The sequence below is a fragment of the Moschus berezovskii genome, chromosome 5 (genome assembly GCF_049115385.1).
Source record: "Moschus berezovskii isolate FMDL1 chromosome 5, NW_MosBer_1.0, whole genome shotgun sequence".
Classification (NCBI taxonomy): Eukaryota; Metazoa; Chordata; class Mammalia; order Artiodactyla; family Moschidae; genus Moschus; species Moschus berezovskii.
Window position 1 is genome coordinate 58,802,581 of NC_142464.1, and position 14,232 is coordinate 58,816,812.

At 34.0% G+C, this 14,232-nt stretch overlaps 1 protein-coding gene across 3 annotated transcripts in view; it reads left to right on the plus strand.

Moving 5' to 3' along the window:
* The window catches only part of PCDH7 (protocadherin 7), a 483,519-nt gene that overhangs the window by 228,271 nt on the left and 241,016 nt on the right, over window positions 1-14,232 (plus strand). For 2 of the 3 annotated variants that reach the window (XM_055434833.2, XM_055434836.2), the window contains exon 2: window positions 4,143-4,359. In XM_055434833.2, the coding sequence (XP_055290808.1) occupies window positions 4,143-4,359 (217 nt within the window). The remainder of the gene's footprint in view (window positions 1-4,142; window positions 4,360-14,232) is intronic. The other variant, XM_055434835.2, reaches the window with a different exon arrangement.

The window sequence follows — 14,232 nt, forward strand, 5'->3', positions numbered from 1 at the left end:
TTTTATGTTCTGTTTTTTTGGCCATGAGGCATGTGGGATCTTAGCACCCTGACCAGGGATCAAACCCGCAGCCCCCGAGTTGGAAGGCAAAGTCTTAACCCCTGGTTAAGTCTCTTGGAGACTTCTTTCTTGCATTACATACTTAGTTTTCAAGCACATCTTCATTGTTTCAAAAAGCTGGGAAACTGACATGCTTCCTCAAGCTCTTCTGCTTTTTCCTGTTTTGCATAGAAAATGAGTTTGCCTTTGCAAGACATGTCATTTGTCACCCTAGCAGAAAAGTCGAAAGCTCAAACACCTCAGGTCACTAGATATCTTCATACCATACTTTTGCATCTCAAGATGTAACCATGCTTCTGTGACTTTCCAGGGAAATTCTATGAATACTTAAAGGGCCATCTGGCTTCCTGAAGCAGTTTGACTTTCTGACTAAATATTCAATTGTAGGATTTCACCTTCCTCTCTGTGTCTCTCACCACCCTGAGAAATATTAGAAATTACTGATACCCAGTTCAACACTGAATGTTGATTCATTGGGTTTAAGTTGAGGCCAGATATTGGCACTGTATTTTCTCACAAGTATCCTGGATGTTTCTAAGACACATCTAAGTTTCAGTTCAGTTCAGTTCAGTCGCTCAGTTGTGTCCGACTCTCCGCGACCCCATGAATCACAGCACGCCAGGCCTCCCTGTCCATCACCAACTCCCGGAGTTCATTCAAACTCATGTCCACAGAGTCGGTGATGCCATCCAACCATCTCATTCTCGGTCGTCCCCTTCTCCTCCCGCCCCCGGAGTCACCATTTAAGCCACTCTACTTCAGAGTATTAGTCATTACCAAATTCATTCTCTCTGTCACAGTTAACACAATCCTTACATTTCTGGTTTAGTCAATCTATCTCTGGTATGTAAATAATATGTATTCTGTGTCATAACTTCTACCATAAAGCCTATCTTCTCAATAGACCCAACTCATGGTGAAGGATGGTGTGTAAATACTTGTCTGTCTCCCTAACTGTCTGCCTATTTGTCTACTTTGTTATCTAAATCTGTAATACATGTCTGACTTATTGCTGGAATTAGAACTTAGTTCTTGCATTAAGTTCTCTTTCAGAATTCAGAATTCTGTACTAATTTGGTTCACATTACCAACTTAAACAGTTTGCTACAGATTTTTATTTATTCAAAATTATCAAAGTAGAATTTAAGAGATAGTAATGTAGTGTTTATATTGTATGTAGAACTCTATTGGAATTTTTTAAAATGCAGATAAAAATGATAGATAGGGCATTTTATGATCCATTGGGTAATATTTTTTATTTCAGATTTTATTATAAGTCATTTTTCCATTCATTTAGATATGATTTTAAATGAAAAAGCTTTTTATGCACAAAGGAAGTATTAATGGAGCTGAGCATTTTCTAGTGTATATATTGATCTTAGTATTTAAAAATTACATTTTCATTCTATCATTAACTTAATGTTTAACCTTCAGTAATTCATGGGGATTAAAATATTCACAATTAAAATACAGTACAGAATTTAGAAAATAAAATGCACAGATTCATAGCAGTTATTATATAATGCATGATAGAAAAAAGTTTTTTGACTTTTTTATTGTAAACATAGCATATCTCCTGTCTGTAATATTCTAGTATTACTTTTGGTAGAACCAGCATTTAAGGACAGATTATGAGATTAACACCTTCATTCAAACATCACTTTATTTCTTATATCAAAATGAAATGTTTTCTCTCATAATTTCTTATTGCTCTTTGTCAATCTATTAGCATATTTTACGTATTTCTGTATTCATTTTGAACTTTCTCCTTGCATTAGTGGACTGATTCTAAAAGATTTGAGAATCATTAAAATAGAATTAAAAAGCTTTTGACCCTCTTTTATTTTTAACATGATTTTCTTAATCCATTGCTGTGTCTTGAAGTGATATGTTTTCATGACCCATAGCATTATTTCCTAAATTCAACATTGTCATTAAAATTTTATTATTCAGTAATATTTGCTAAGTGGCTTCTATGTGCAAAGCAATGTGATTTTAGGGGACTGTCATTGATTCCATTTCTGAGGTGATACTGAACATAATTCACAGAGGGTTTGCAGTCAATTGGGAGTGATAAATGGGAAACTTTGGCCACCTGATGCAAAGAGCTGACTCATTTGAAAAGACCCTGATGCTGGGAAAGATTGAGGGCGGGATGAGAAGGGGATGACAGAGGATAAGATGGCTGGATGGCATCACCGACTCAGTGGACAGGGGTTTGGGTGGACTCCGGGAGTTGGTGATGGACAGGGAGGCCTGACGTGCTGCAGTTCATGGGGTCACAAAGAGTTGGACATGACTGAGCGACTGAACTGAACTGAAATAGGAAAAAAAGAAAGAAAAATATGCACACATAAGATAAAGCCTGGTAAATACAAATTGATTTCATATTTATTAAGAAATAAGGTAAAATATCACAATTATACTACTCTAAAGCAATGTGAGAATTAATAGTGAAATAAGGAAAATGTTTCTAGAGATTTTGTTGCTAGTAAATTTTGGCCCATGGTGTGTATGATGTTTATACTAGTAATATTTTGCAATTGTTTTAAAATACTGCAGTCCCGATTCAGGGAAACATTATAAAGAAGAGAACATGCTTTAAATGTTTCCAACAGAATTCAGAATTTCTTAAAGTTTGACTTTGAATTAAATGGAAAGGTAGATATTTTAAAGACTATACACTCTAATAAGTACATTGAAGGAAAGATATTTGTTTAGAAATATGAACAATAGACAATATTCCTGGCCAGTCTTCTATCTGAGACAAAATAAAGGGAAGTTCTGTGGAAGCATGTGTTTGTCTCTGGTAAGACCAATTTATAAATTTTGGGGTAAATGTCCCAGTTTTTCTTAGCTTTCCCATTAATAGCCTATGGTATGTAGATTAGACTTAACGTTTTAAAAATTCTACTGGTTCTAGTTGTGATGGGTGATTTGTACCACTAGTATGCAAATGTAAAAGTACAGTAAAGGTTCTTTACCTTTCTCACTATTCTGGCAATATTAACTTTATCTTTATATTAGAAAAAAACAATATGAATTATAGGTTCAAAAATCTGTACATTTATGCCACTTTTAAGTCATATAAGAAGTTAATGAATACAATGTTGCCAAGAATAATCTGAAAGAGATATTATAGAATCTTCTGTATTGGTTTTACCCCAAAATATTATGTGTACATATATCCCTGACAATGTATGGCATTAATTTGTTCCCTTAATGAACCTAAAATGTTTCTGTTTTATTATGTAGTTATGATAACCTTTAAATTCCATATATAGTAAGTATTCTGTTCAGCCAACATTAGTAGCATATTATATTTGATGTCCAATGGGTAATATTTGCGGTACCTTAAATACTACTTAAAGACGGTATATGATGTTACTTTTTTGAGCAAATTGTGAAGTAGTAAAAACACATAGAATTAAACTTTTTTAGTTTATTTTCAATTCCCTGGTTAATGAAACTCTTCTCTATTATTTCAATACTACCTTTACACTTTTAGGGTCAAGAGGTAATATTTTTAATATGAATGAAGTAAGAAATATATTCTAATCTGTTAGCACTTCATCTGAATTCTTATTTATCAGCTGTACCTTTAATAGTTGAAGTCAACTCCCAGAACACTTGATTATAAACCATCTGCTCTAAGGACAAAGTATTTAAAAATGGTCTACTTGCGATGGATTAGTTCTATATTTATTGCTTTCCAAAATCACTGACCCTTGTTTTTGTAAGGAATCTGTTTGTGAAAAATATGTTTGAAGTGAAGACTTCAGAATAGAAAAGTGGTGACTGTGTGGAAGTACCATATCAAATTTAAATGTTTGTTTCAGTAACATTGCTGTTTTCTTATCTCTGTTACAGAAAGGAATATTCAGTTTTTCCATAATAAAATCTAAGCTCTATGTATTGCCTCAGAAAACAGAGTTAAGCAAATAAATTTCAACATATCATATTGACTATTCTGTATTGAATTAGTTGTCAGTCGACCTTAATGTATGTAATTTATGTATTTTTTAAATAAGATCATTTGCAATCTTATACCTTAGTGACATTCAGAATCTTTTCTCTTACAGCCATTTCGTAGAGTGACGTTTTCTGTTGTGAGTCAGCCTCAGGACCCACATCAGGGGTCACTGCAGAGTTGCTATGACAGCGGGCTGGAGGAGTCAGAAACACCAAGCAGTAAGAGTTCATCAGGGCCAAGACTGGGTGCCCTTCCACTCCCAGAGGACAACTATGAAAGGACCACGCCGGATGGCAGTGTTGGTGAGGCAGAGCATATGGAAAATGGTAGGGGCAAACACAACATCCACACACATAATCACGCTAGTGAGCCGTAATAAGTAGACTCTTGAAGGTCAGTCTAAAATCAAAATAAAATAGCTGACACCAAACCTGTTTTCTTTGAAATAATCAATATTTGCTAAAGTATAGAAATGCCAAATAAAAGAACATAATTCTCTAGATTAAATTCACTGAACTTGCTCCATCATTTTAAACCAACCTGTCAGAAATAAACACCTTTACAAATAAATCAGAGTAGTACCTGTTATGGGAAAAACGAAACTAGTATAATACCTAAACTATAGCCACTGAGAAAGGTCTTGTGTCACTGTTTTCTTCTATTCATTTTTGTCATGCAACTATTTCTTCAATTGCAATTGTCCAGTCTTGGTAAAAGGAAATGACAATAAACATACCTGGCTCTGTTCTTTCGTCTCCTAGGTATTTAGAAAAGCATTTTCAAACCTCTCCTTTTCAAGCAATAACAGAAATGGAGTCAAAGGAGGAGAACAGTATCATATTATTCTCCAAAATATACTGTAAATGCTATTAGAACTCCCCTCTCATTTAATTATAAGGTTTTTTTTTTTCTCTCTCTCTCTTTTCTTTTTTTTTTTTTTTGCGAGGGAAAAGGAGGAAGGAAGATTATAGCACCCTATATTCTTATCCTGTTGTGAGATGGTTCTCATAATTACCACAATTGGCCTGTGTACACTTGCAAGTTACAGTGTTAGATTGCAAGTAGTGCTTATGAGACTTTTCACATTTGTTTCTGTTCCCAAAGGTTGTAAGTAAATGCCTGAAGAATAGATTTATGTCAAATAATGGAGTGGTGAAGTTCTTGCTAACTTTATTATTTCATATATAAGAAGAGATTTGGTTATTTGCAGAGAGAGGAAGAGGAATCACACACATTTTTATCTCTAGTGAAACCTTGAAGTGAATTTATGTCTTTCACCATTGCATCCCCCAAGTGAAATAAGAAATTTTAACTTTTTGTTATATACCAGTTTCTTGAGTGACAATATGTAAATAGAACCTATTACTGTGGGAGAAAGTCTTTTTTTCTGGAAGCTTAAGTATGAATATTAAAATCCAGCATTAGAGAGTAATGTATCATACATAACTCCAAATCAAATTATTGCTAAACTAAATCATGTAAAATAGTTATTTTTCCACATTGTTATCTGGCTAAGTAGATATGATATCAGGGTCTGCTGACTGAAATCCTTCTTGATTAATTATCCAGATATTTAATGGCATTTTGCCTTATGGCTATAAAGGCATGCTTATCTGTGTGTTTGGCAGTGTGTGCTTATGTGGATGGGAGTTTGATATGGTTTTTAAGAATTCATCTTTTTTTTTTTTTGATTTTTTAAAATGCAATTTTAAATACAATTTTGATATATATGAATTGCAATGCTGATGAATGTATATTTAAGGCAAATATGTTTGAAATCTTTGTACAAAGTAAAAATTAAAGTAAAAATGCCACAAAATGTTTTATATATACACACGCACATACAAACACACACTCTCTAGGAAGGCAGGATTCATTTACTTTAAGAGCTTTACTATATCTGTATTACCTTTTGATGATATCGTATAATTTATATGTATTTTAAAAAGTACTTTTCTCACAACATACAGTATAATTAAGTATTTTGGGGGTGTCAACTCTCATTGGCATTGCAATCATATTTTAATGTCATTTTCTCTTTTCTCAGTTTAAGGAATTCAGTGCCATTAAAATAAGAAAGAAATAATGAATAATAAACATATTATATATGACAAATACACAATGGTTACTTTTTGGGAAACATACATATCTTGGAAAACTTAAAAGATGAGCTTGTTAAGAGGCTAGCAAGTTGACTGAGAAACATTTCTCAAAGACTTTTAGTTATTATTTATAACTATGTTTTCAGTCTTGTCAACAGCCAAGAAACATAATCATGTAACTGATTTTTCCTGATTTTATGTGACTGACACTTGAAATTTGGAGTTTATATAACCATTTGTCATCTGCTCAGTGTGATTCATGTTAGCCCTGATCTATAGGTAATGACAGAGGAGATGTGATTCACTTTGGGTGATCCAAATGTAGCAGTTGACATTTAAGAGTTCCGTTGTGTTCGCTTTCAGACTATTATCTAGTCGTAAAGTGTAGTGCATTGCTTGAATTCTGGTAGTTTCATCTTCAATAATAATGGATCATTCTGACATAAATAGAATTGGAATTGAAACCTGTCAAATATTCATTTGTCACATTTAATTGGAATCCAGGTAATCTGCAGTGTTTTGCTTGGTTAGCTTTTAATCAGGATTTGTATTGGATTTTACATGAAAATACCATTTTGGATGCTGTCCTAGTTCCTGACTATTATTACCTCAAACATTTTGAATTTTGAATTTTACCCTATTAGAAGCAATGCTGTTATAACTAACTCCTTGGATTAACTTTCATTGTAAAGTTTAGGAGATAATTTCCAGTGCAGTAACTTTATAATAATCCAGTGTGATGATGGAAACTGGGTATAAGTTGGTATAGCTAATGATAAAAATAGTCACAGATGCTGTAGTAAGGAAATAACCAAAATACAGGAAAATTTCAGTACATGGATAGTGAAATGCACTCATGTTTTACAAAAGCTTTTATCTCTGCCTTCTATAACAAAACTTCATTAAGGGCTTATGGGTGAGTTCTCTTTTTAACAAGCTTTACACTATATTCCAAACCACATTAGTGCCAAATGATGATGAAGCTTTATTTTCTTATCAGTTTAGAAAATAATACAGTGTAAAAATAAACATAATTTCTTGAAACCAGAATTTATTCATTAAAATAAAACCCACCATTTTGATGATTTCAAACCTGGGGTACTTATATCTCATGAGTTTCTGGGAAGGAATAATGAAAGTTATACATAAAAATACTTTTAAGAAAACCATCATGAATTATACATTCATTAATGAAAAATATCACTAACATATTTTTCTTTAACTTAGTTAATATTATTATGATTATTTCATGCTGATCCTTTGATAAGATTGGAGAAATTGGTTGCTATTTCTTTAAAATACACTTAGTGGAATTACATATTTTAAAATATGGAATCCATGGTAGGAAGTTAAGTAACGATGAAGAACTTTGATAAAATAATTTAATAAGTTAAGTGAAAACCATATATTAGGCCTAAAAGCACGATCACATTCAAGGCAACCATTGATTATGCAAAGGTTTGCTGTTCTCTTAATTAGTAGTAGTCTTCAGACTTTCTCTTAGAATGGGGCTTATGAGTTTAAGTCTGCTATAAGTATTTATTTTGACCCCTGCCTTTGTGCCATGGTCTACTTATTCTTTCAAAAGTCCTCCTGAAACATATTTTCAAGGCAAGTTTGTTTTAACTATGTATCATGTGATCTCTTGATGAGTTTAACAACTCAAATATGGAAAACACTCAACTTAACCTCTAGTCATAATTTCCGTTAGGATTGGGTAGGTCATTTACTTCTTTAGGGTCTGTTTCTATCATCTATATGGCAAATAGCTAAATTAACTGTAAAACCATACACAGATACGATAAACTGCAATTATTTTCTTACATCTAATTTTTCTTAAGCATTTTATTCTCCTGAACAGAAAGAGAACTTTGGATCTCTTAGTGTGATGGTGAGTGAATTTGATAATATGTAGTATAATATGAGCCAATCAGAATTCTAGGGCCTTCCTCACAACCCATATAACACATGTGTATTGTAGTAGTAGATAATAAATGCATTACATAAATCAAATAAATGAAAAGGGTCAAATGGCATTATTTCTGGTCAGGTAGATGAAAAAGTTGGTCCAACAGTATGTCAATATGGGAGACAATTTTGGAGTCTCCCCAAATTGCACTATCCAAGAGGCATTTATAGGTCTGATCTGGCTCTGGGTACAGTGCCTTCAAAACCATTAATTATTACTAAGTGATCTCATAACAGAATAAACACATTTACTTTCTTACCTGACAGTGTAAACTTCAGCCCGAGTAAGAGTGAACAAAAGGTACAAAATAGTATGTGTTTTCCTCTAGCTAAACTTTCAGGTAGTATAACATAGAAATAAATCAAAGTAAGAAAATAGCTGTTGATCCATAAGGCAGATTTTTAAAAGTTAAATGGTCAGAAATTTGTCCATTCTAACTGCTTAATTAATTTTATGCCTCTTGATTTTCTCAAATATTTAAAAGTAATTTTGGTTTTTAATATATTAATTTTTTAAATTTCCCACTTCCATACTTTTTATAATCTATGCATAAGTTAGGCATACTTGTTTTATTCATTCTCCTCACTCCACATGCTTTAGTGTTTAGAGCACATTGTTCTTGAGGTTTGAAGCATTTCACTGTGAACCCTTCCTGTATCTGCCATGGACTTTCCACATTGATTTCAGAACTAAATAACAGTATATTTGAAATGTCATTTGGGAATGAAGCACCTTTTTTTTTTTTTTTAATGACCAAGGGCAATGAGAATAGACATTAAACTCATACCCTTGTGTGAGATAAAGGACCCTTTACTTTCTACTTTTCTTTTAGCTACCCAATTTTCAGAACTCATCTGTAAGATACTGTCCTCTAGAAATTGTTGATTTTTGCTGTTTTCATTTAGATTGAATTAACGACGCTGTCTCTTCCAGTCTCCCAAAAATGTTCATATTCTTGTTAATAACATATTCTTAATACCACAAAGCAAATGCCCTGCAATTTTTGTGTGTGTTTGGGAAAGAGACTAATATACCTTGGAAAGGATTCATTTTCTTGGTTTAGCATTTCACTCTGTCTAGTTACCAACGTCTATTTTTTACATTTCTAGCCATCAGCAAAATTCTGTACCTCCCAAGTATCCCCAAGTCCACACACCTTTCACTTCTCGACGGTCCTATTTACTCCTCCTTCTTCATAGTGATTAGGGAAAATGATAATAGAGATTATCTCTATGCAGTCTCAGCCAATCAAGATGTATGTTGCAGGAGCTTTCTAGCATTCCAGTAATGAACAACATAATCTAAAAGAATCTAAAGAAGACATTGTCCTATAGACAATGTCCTACGTTACATATGTAATGTAGTAGACAGAATGTACTGTCTTAAAAAACAGGCTTGAAATCTAGGGAAAATTAACAGTAACAATGTGAATTAAATGACATTGGTCTATTTGTTGTTGTTCAATCATTCAGTTGTGCCTGATTCTTTGCAGCCTGCCAGACTTCCCTGTCCTTCACTGTCTCTGGGGGTTTGCTGAAACTCCTGTTCATTGAGTTGATGATGCCATCTAACCATCTCATCCTCTGTCACCTCCTTTTCCTCCTGACCTCAATCTTTCCTAGCATCAGGGTCTTTTTCAATGAGTCAGATCTTTGCATCAGATGGCCAAAGTATTAGTCTAATTAACATTGGTTTAAATCCTGATTTCCCCTTTTACTAACAGTGTAGTTTTCTGACATCTCATAGCCCCACTTTCTCCAATAATAAATCATAGGGTAGTGGAAGACACTAAATGAGATAGTTGCACTGAATAATGTATAAATAAATAATGAGTACCATTAATTTTACTATATTAGTGACAGGACTGTTTAGTACTAGTATTTAAATAGTAATAATAAAATAATTATGATTATTATTAACTTTAGGTAGATTTGACATAACGCAAAGTTTTAATCATGAAGCATCAAAAATACTTAGTCTCACAAAGATAGCATTCTTAAATGACTGGTAAGAATGATATTCTCACCTTTAATAATTCCCAGTTAATTTCTAATTTTTGTGGGATACCAAGGGATGACATCCAGGAGCAGTAACATTTAAACATATCAAGGATCTTAAAAGAGGGGAGAGAAAAAGTCTATCCTTTGGTATCAAATCAATCCAATTTTTTTGTACTCTCTGTCAATCAAGGTGAGAAGCCATTATCTCCCTGTATTCTCTGATCTCTTTTTTAATGATTTTACATTTTGAATGTAAAACAGCCAGTTTTCCAGTTGAAGGCATTATTCTTCAGGTATATACTTCCTTTTTAACTGCTTCAAAATATTCAAATCGACAGAGAAAACGAACTGAAAAGTGTCGAATTAGTATGCTTACTGAACTTCAGCCCTTTCTTTTTAATCTCAGTATTAATAATTAACACTGATAAAATGTGTGACTATATTACCCTTTTTATTCTAATTTTGTCTTTTAAAACTAGATCACTCTGCTGAACCTTTATGACATTTGAGGAGGGAATGAGCTCTCATCAAATTTCAAAGTGACTTTGGAGGTCAGTTAGTGGGCTTGTTGCCTCCAGGCTCTCAAAGCATTTGCTTATCTGAATTTCAGCACACTTGTTAATAATGAATTCTGTGTTAAGTTCCTTATTAAGTTAAGCTATAACCCCATATTTCTTGTATTTGTCTTTGCTTATACATTGTATATATTTCTGTTTTTCTTATGAATTTTTCCCCTTGAATTATGTATAAAATACTTGATGTTGCTGAAATGTGATGACACTTTAGGCATCCTGCTGCTGCTGCTAAGTCGCTTCAGTCGTGTCCGACTCTGTGCGACCCCATAGACGGCGGCCCACCAGGCTTCCCCGTCCCTGGGATTCTCCAGGCAAGAACACTGGAGTGGGTTGCCATTTCCTTCTCCAATGTGTAAAAGTGAAAAGTGAAAGTGAAGTCGCTCAGTTATGTCTGACTAGTAGCGACCCCATGGACTGTAGCCCACCAGGCTCCTCTGTCCATGGGATTTTCTAGGCAAGAGTACTGGAGTGGCTTCCATTGCTATGTGTGATTAAAGGTACTCTGGAATCTGGCTCTTAAAGAGTAGCTAGTTCTCAACCTCGGAGGTCAGTCCACTTATTGAGACTTTGTTTCATCTCATATTCCTCTTTTAGGTTAAAGAAGTCACTATTGTTACTTCTATTTCAGGGTTTTTTTTTTTTTTTTTTTTTTTGTAAGAAAAGCATTCTCTTCTTAAGTAAAGCAAAACAGAGTAATATCCTCCTTGTCTCTTATTTAATGGATTAACTATATAGCAACCGAGAAGGCAATGGCAAGCCACTCCAGTACTCTTGCCTAGAAAATCCCATGGGTGGAGGAGCCTGGTAGGCTGCAGTCCGTGCGGTCGCTAAGGGTTGGACACGACTGAGCGACTTCACTTTCACTTTTCACTTTCACAATTGGAGAAGGAAATGGCAACCCCCTCCAGTGTTCTTGCCTGGAGAATCCCAGGGACGGGGAAGCCTGGTGGGCTTCCGTCTATGGGGTCACACAGAGTCGGACATGACTGAAGTGACTTAGCAGCAGCAGCATATAGTGACAAAGCTGTGGTTATTCATTCTGAGCCAACAGATATGTATAAAAAATAAAACATGGCCAAGACTTTCTGAGGCAGTAGAAGTGAATGAGAAAGAATTTTTGCTTTCCTGGCAGGCATCTTTAGGTTGGGGATATCCAGTACTCTTGCCTAGAAAATCCCATGGATGGAGGAGCATGGTAGGCTGCAGTCCATGGGGTCGCTAAGAGTCGGACACGACTGAGCGACTTCACTTTCACACATTGGAGAAGGAAATGGCAACCCACTCCAGTGTTCTTGCCTGGAGAATCCCAGGGACGGGGAAGCCTGGTGGGCTTCTGTCTATGGGGTCACACAGAGTCGGACACGACTGAAGTGACTTAGCAGCAGCAGCAGGATACAACCCTGATTTCAGTAGCTTCACTATGATGTGAAAAGGAGAAAGCTCAGAGAAGCTCAGAGTGGTATGAAGTACAGAGAATGAAGCAGAAAATTATTCAGATGAAACAGTTATAAATGCACTTACTGAAATTTTTACATTTTATAAATAATATCTTGGACTGGAAGAAGCCCAAAAGTTATTTGCATTGTATCCTCTCTTTTTACCTTCCTGTCTTCTACATAATTTAAAAATAAATTAAAAATAAATAAATAAATAAATAAATTGGCCTGGAAGCTTCATGTCAAACTACATGAAATTGAATTCTTCATAATTAGTTCTAAAACTCCAGAATTTATCATTGATAGAAATTATCAGCATATGGTAAATCTAGATTTCATCTACAGAACAAATTACTCTTATGTCTCTTTTCTTTCCCCACTCATAAATGTGGACAGTTACTAAAAATATGTGTGCTTTAAATAAGGCTTTTCAAACTTAATAAGATCCTGTAAATAATCTTTTGAAATTCTTGTGATTTTTTTTCAGAAAACAAATTGTATTACTCAAATCAAATGATTAGATTAGAGTAGACTGATTAGATTAGGCTTATTTTATTGAAAACCCAATTCATTCCTTGAGTTGTGGTTGCTATTTTTTGTGTAATTGCTATCTCAAGGTTCCAGTTAAGTTTTTGGTTATTTGTCTTTATGTCACATTCGCTTTCTATCTCAAATATAGATAACAGGCTGCCTTGTTTTAAAATCTTGCTTCTGATTTAATTTTACTTAATTTATGCAGATGTATATTTTTTGACATCAGTCTCATTATTTTGTATGCCTTCTGATCACTGATCCAGAAAGAAAAAGTTCACTACAAAGTGAAAAGAAAATGAAATACATGCACATTTAAATTTAAATCCTTTAAAATAGATAGCTGCTAAAATGTGATAATCACAACAGAAACTAAGTTTTGATATACTATATTTGAAACAAATATGCAAGGAATACAAAAAAATGTTTTGGTAATAAAAGAATAGAGCAGTATCCTATTGCTTGAAAATCATCTACTCATTCATTTTCATTGAGAAATATATCTTCTATGACTTTATTTCTGCTCTGAAATTCTCAGCATTTCCATTGACGAGGTCATTGACAGACCCACATATAATCTGACTGGTGTGCTTCTCCGAGGTAGCATTCCTGAGAGTCATAGCACCCTATACTGAATTATGCACATTGTTTCTATTCAGTATGAAGTTGCATTTCACCAACCCAGCCTTTGCAGTAAAAGATCATCATAGCCATAGCCGAAATTTTATACAATGAACAGGGGATTTGGAATATTATGAGAATTCAAGTTCAATAATTATTTCTATTCAAATTCCCATGAAGGATCCAAAGGTGAATGATACATTCTCTTTGCCTTCTACATGTCAAATATTGTGATGGAGAATGTATGTACAGAATTAGATTTTTAAAAGTAAAGTCATGAGAAGCTCTAGGTGAAAGGACTAAATGTTACCAGAATTAGAGGAGGATATGAAAAACTTTAGCCAAGCTTTAAAGGATGGGTGAGTAGGAATTTAATAAATGGAAATATGAGTAATGTTATAGGGAATAGTAAGTGACACCAAGGATATATCCTGAGATTGTGGGAAAACAGGGGTTCTATTTCCCAAGTTGGAAAAGTGGAAGGAATAGCACCTTTCCAGGAGGACAAGCTTAATTAATTAAGGTACCTTTGAAAAATTCAAATGATATCTATCAGCCTATTGAAAATGTACACCAGAAACTTGGGAGTAGAAATCAATACCTGAAATACAATTTTAAGAGTCATTGGTACCCTGATAATTATGAAACTTGGGGAATAGATGTGACCATCAAGTAATTGACACCAGAAAAGAGAGATCATACCCAACACAGAATCTGAAAAAATACTGAAATGTAAGAGAATAATAGAGAAATAAGTTTCAGTAAAGGTGACTGAGGATATTTTAAAATAAAAAAAGTAAACCAAACAAAGCATGGCAAGCTAAGGAGAAATTTAGAATTAGGGTAGTACATCTAGAATCCTAAACATAGATGTTTAAAAACTTTGTTGAATTTTGTTATATGGACTTGGAGCCCAGTGTTGCTGATAGAGATTCAACAGAAGTGAGACAACTGAGAAAGCCAAA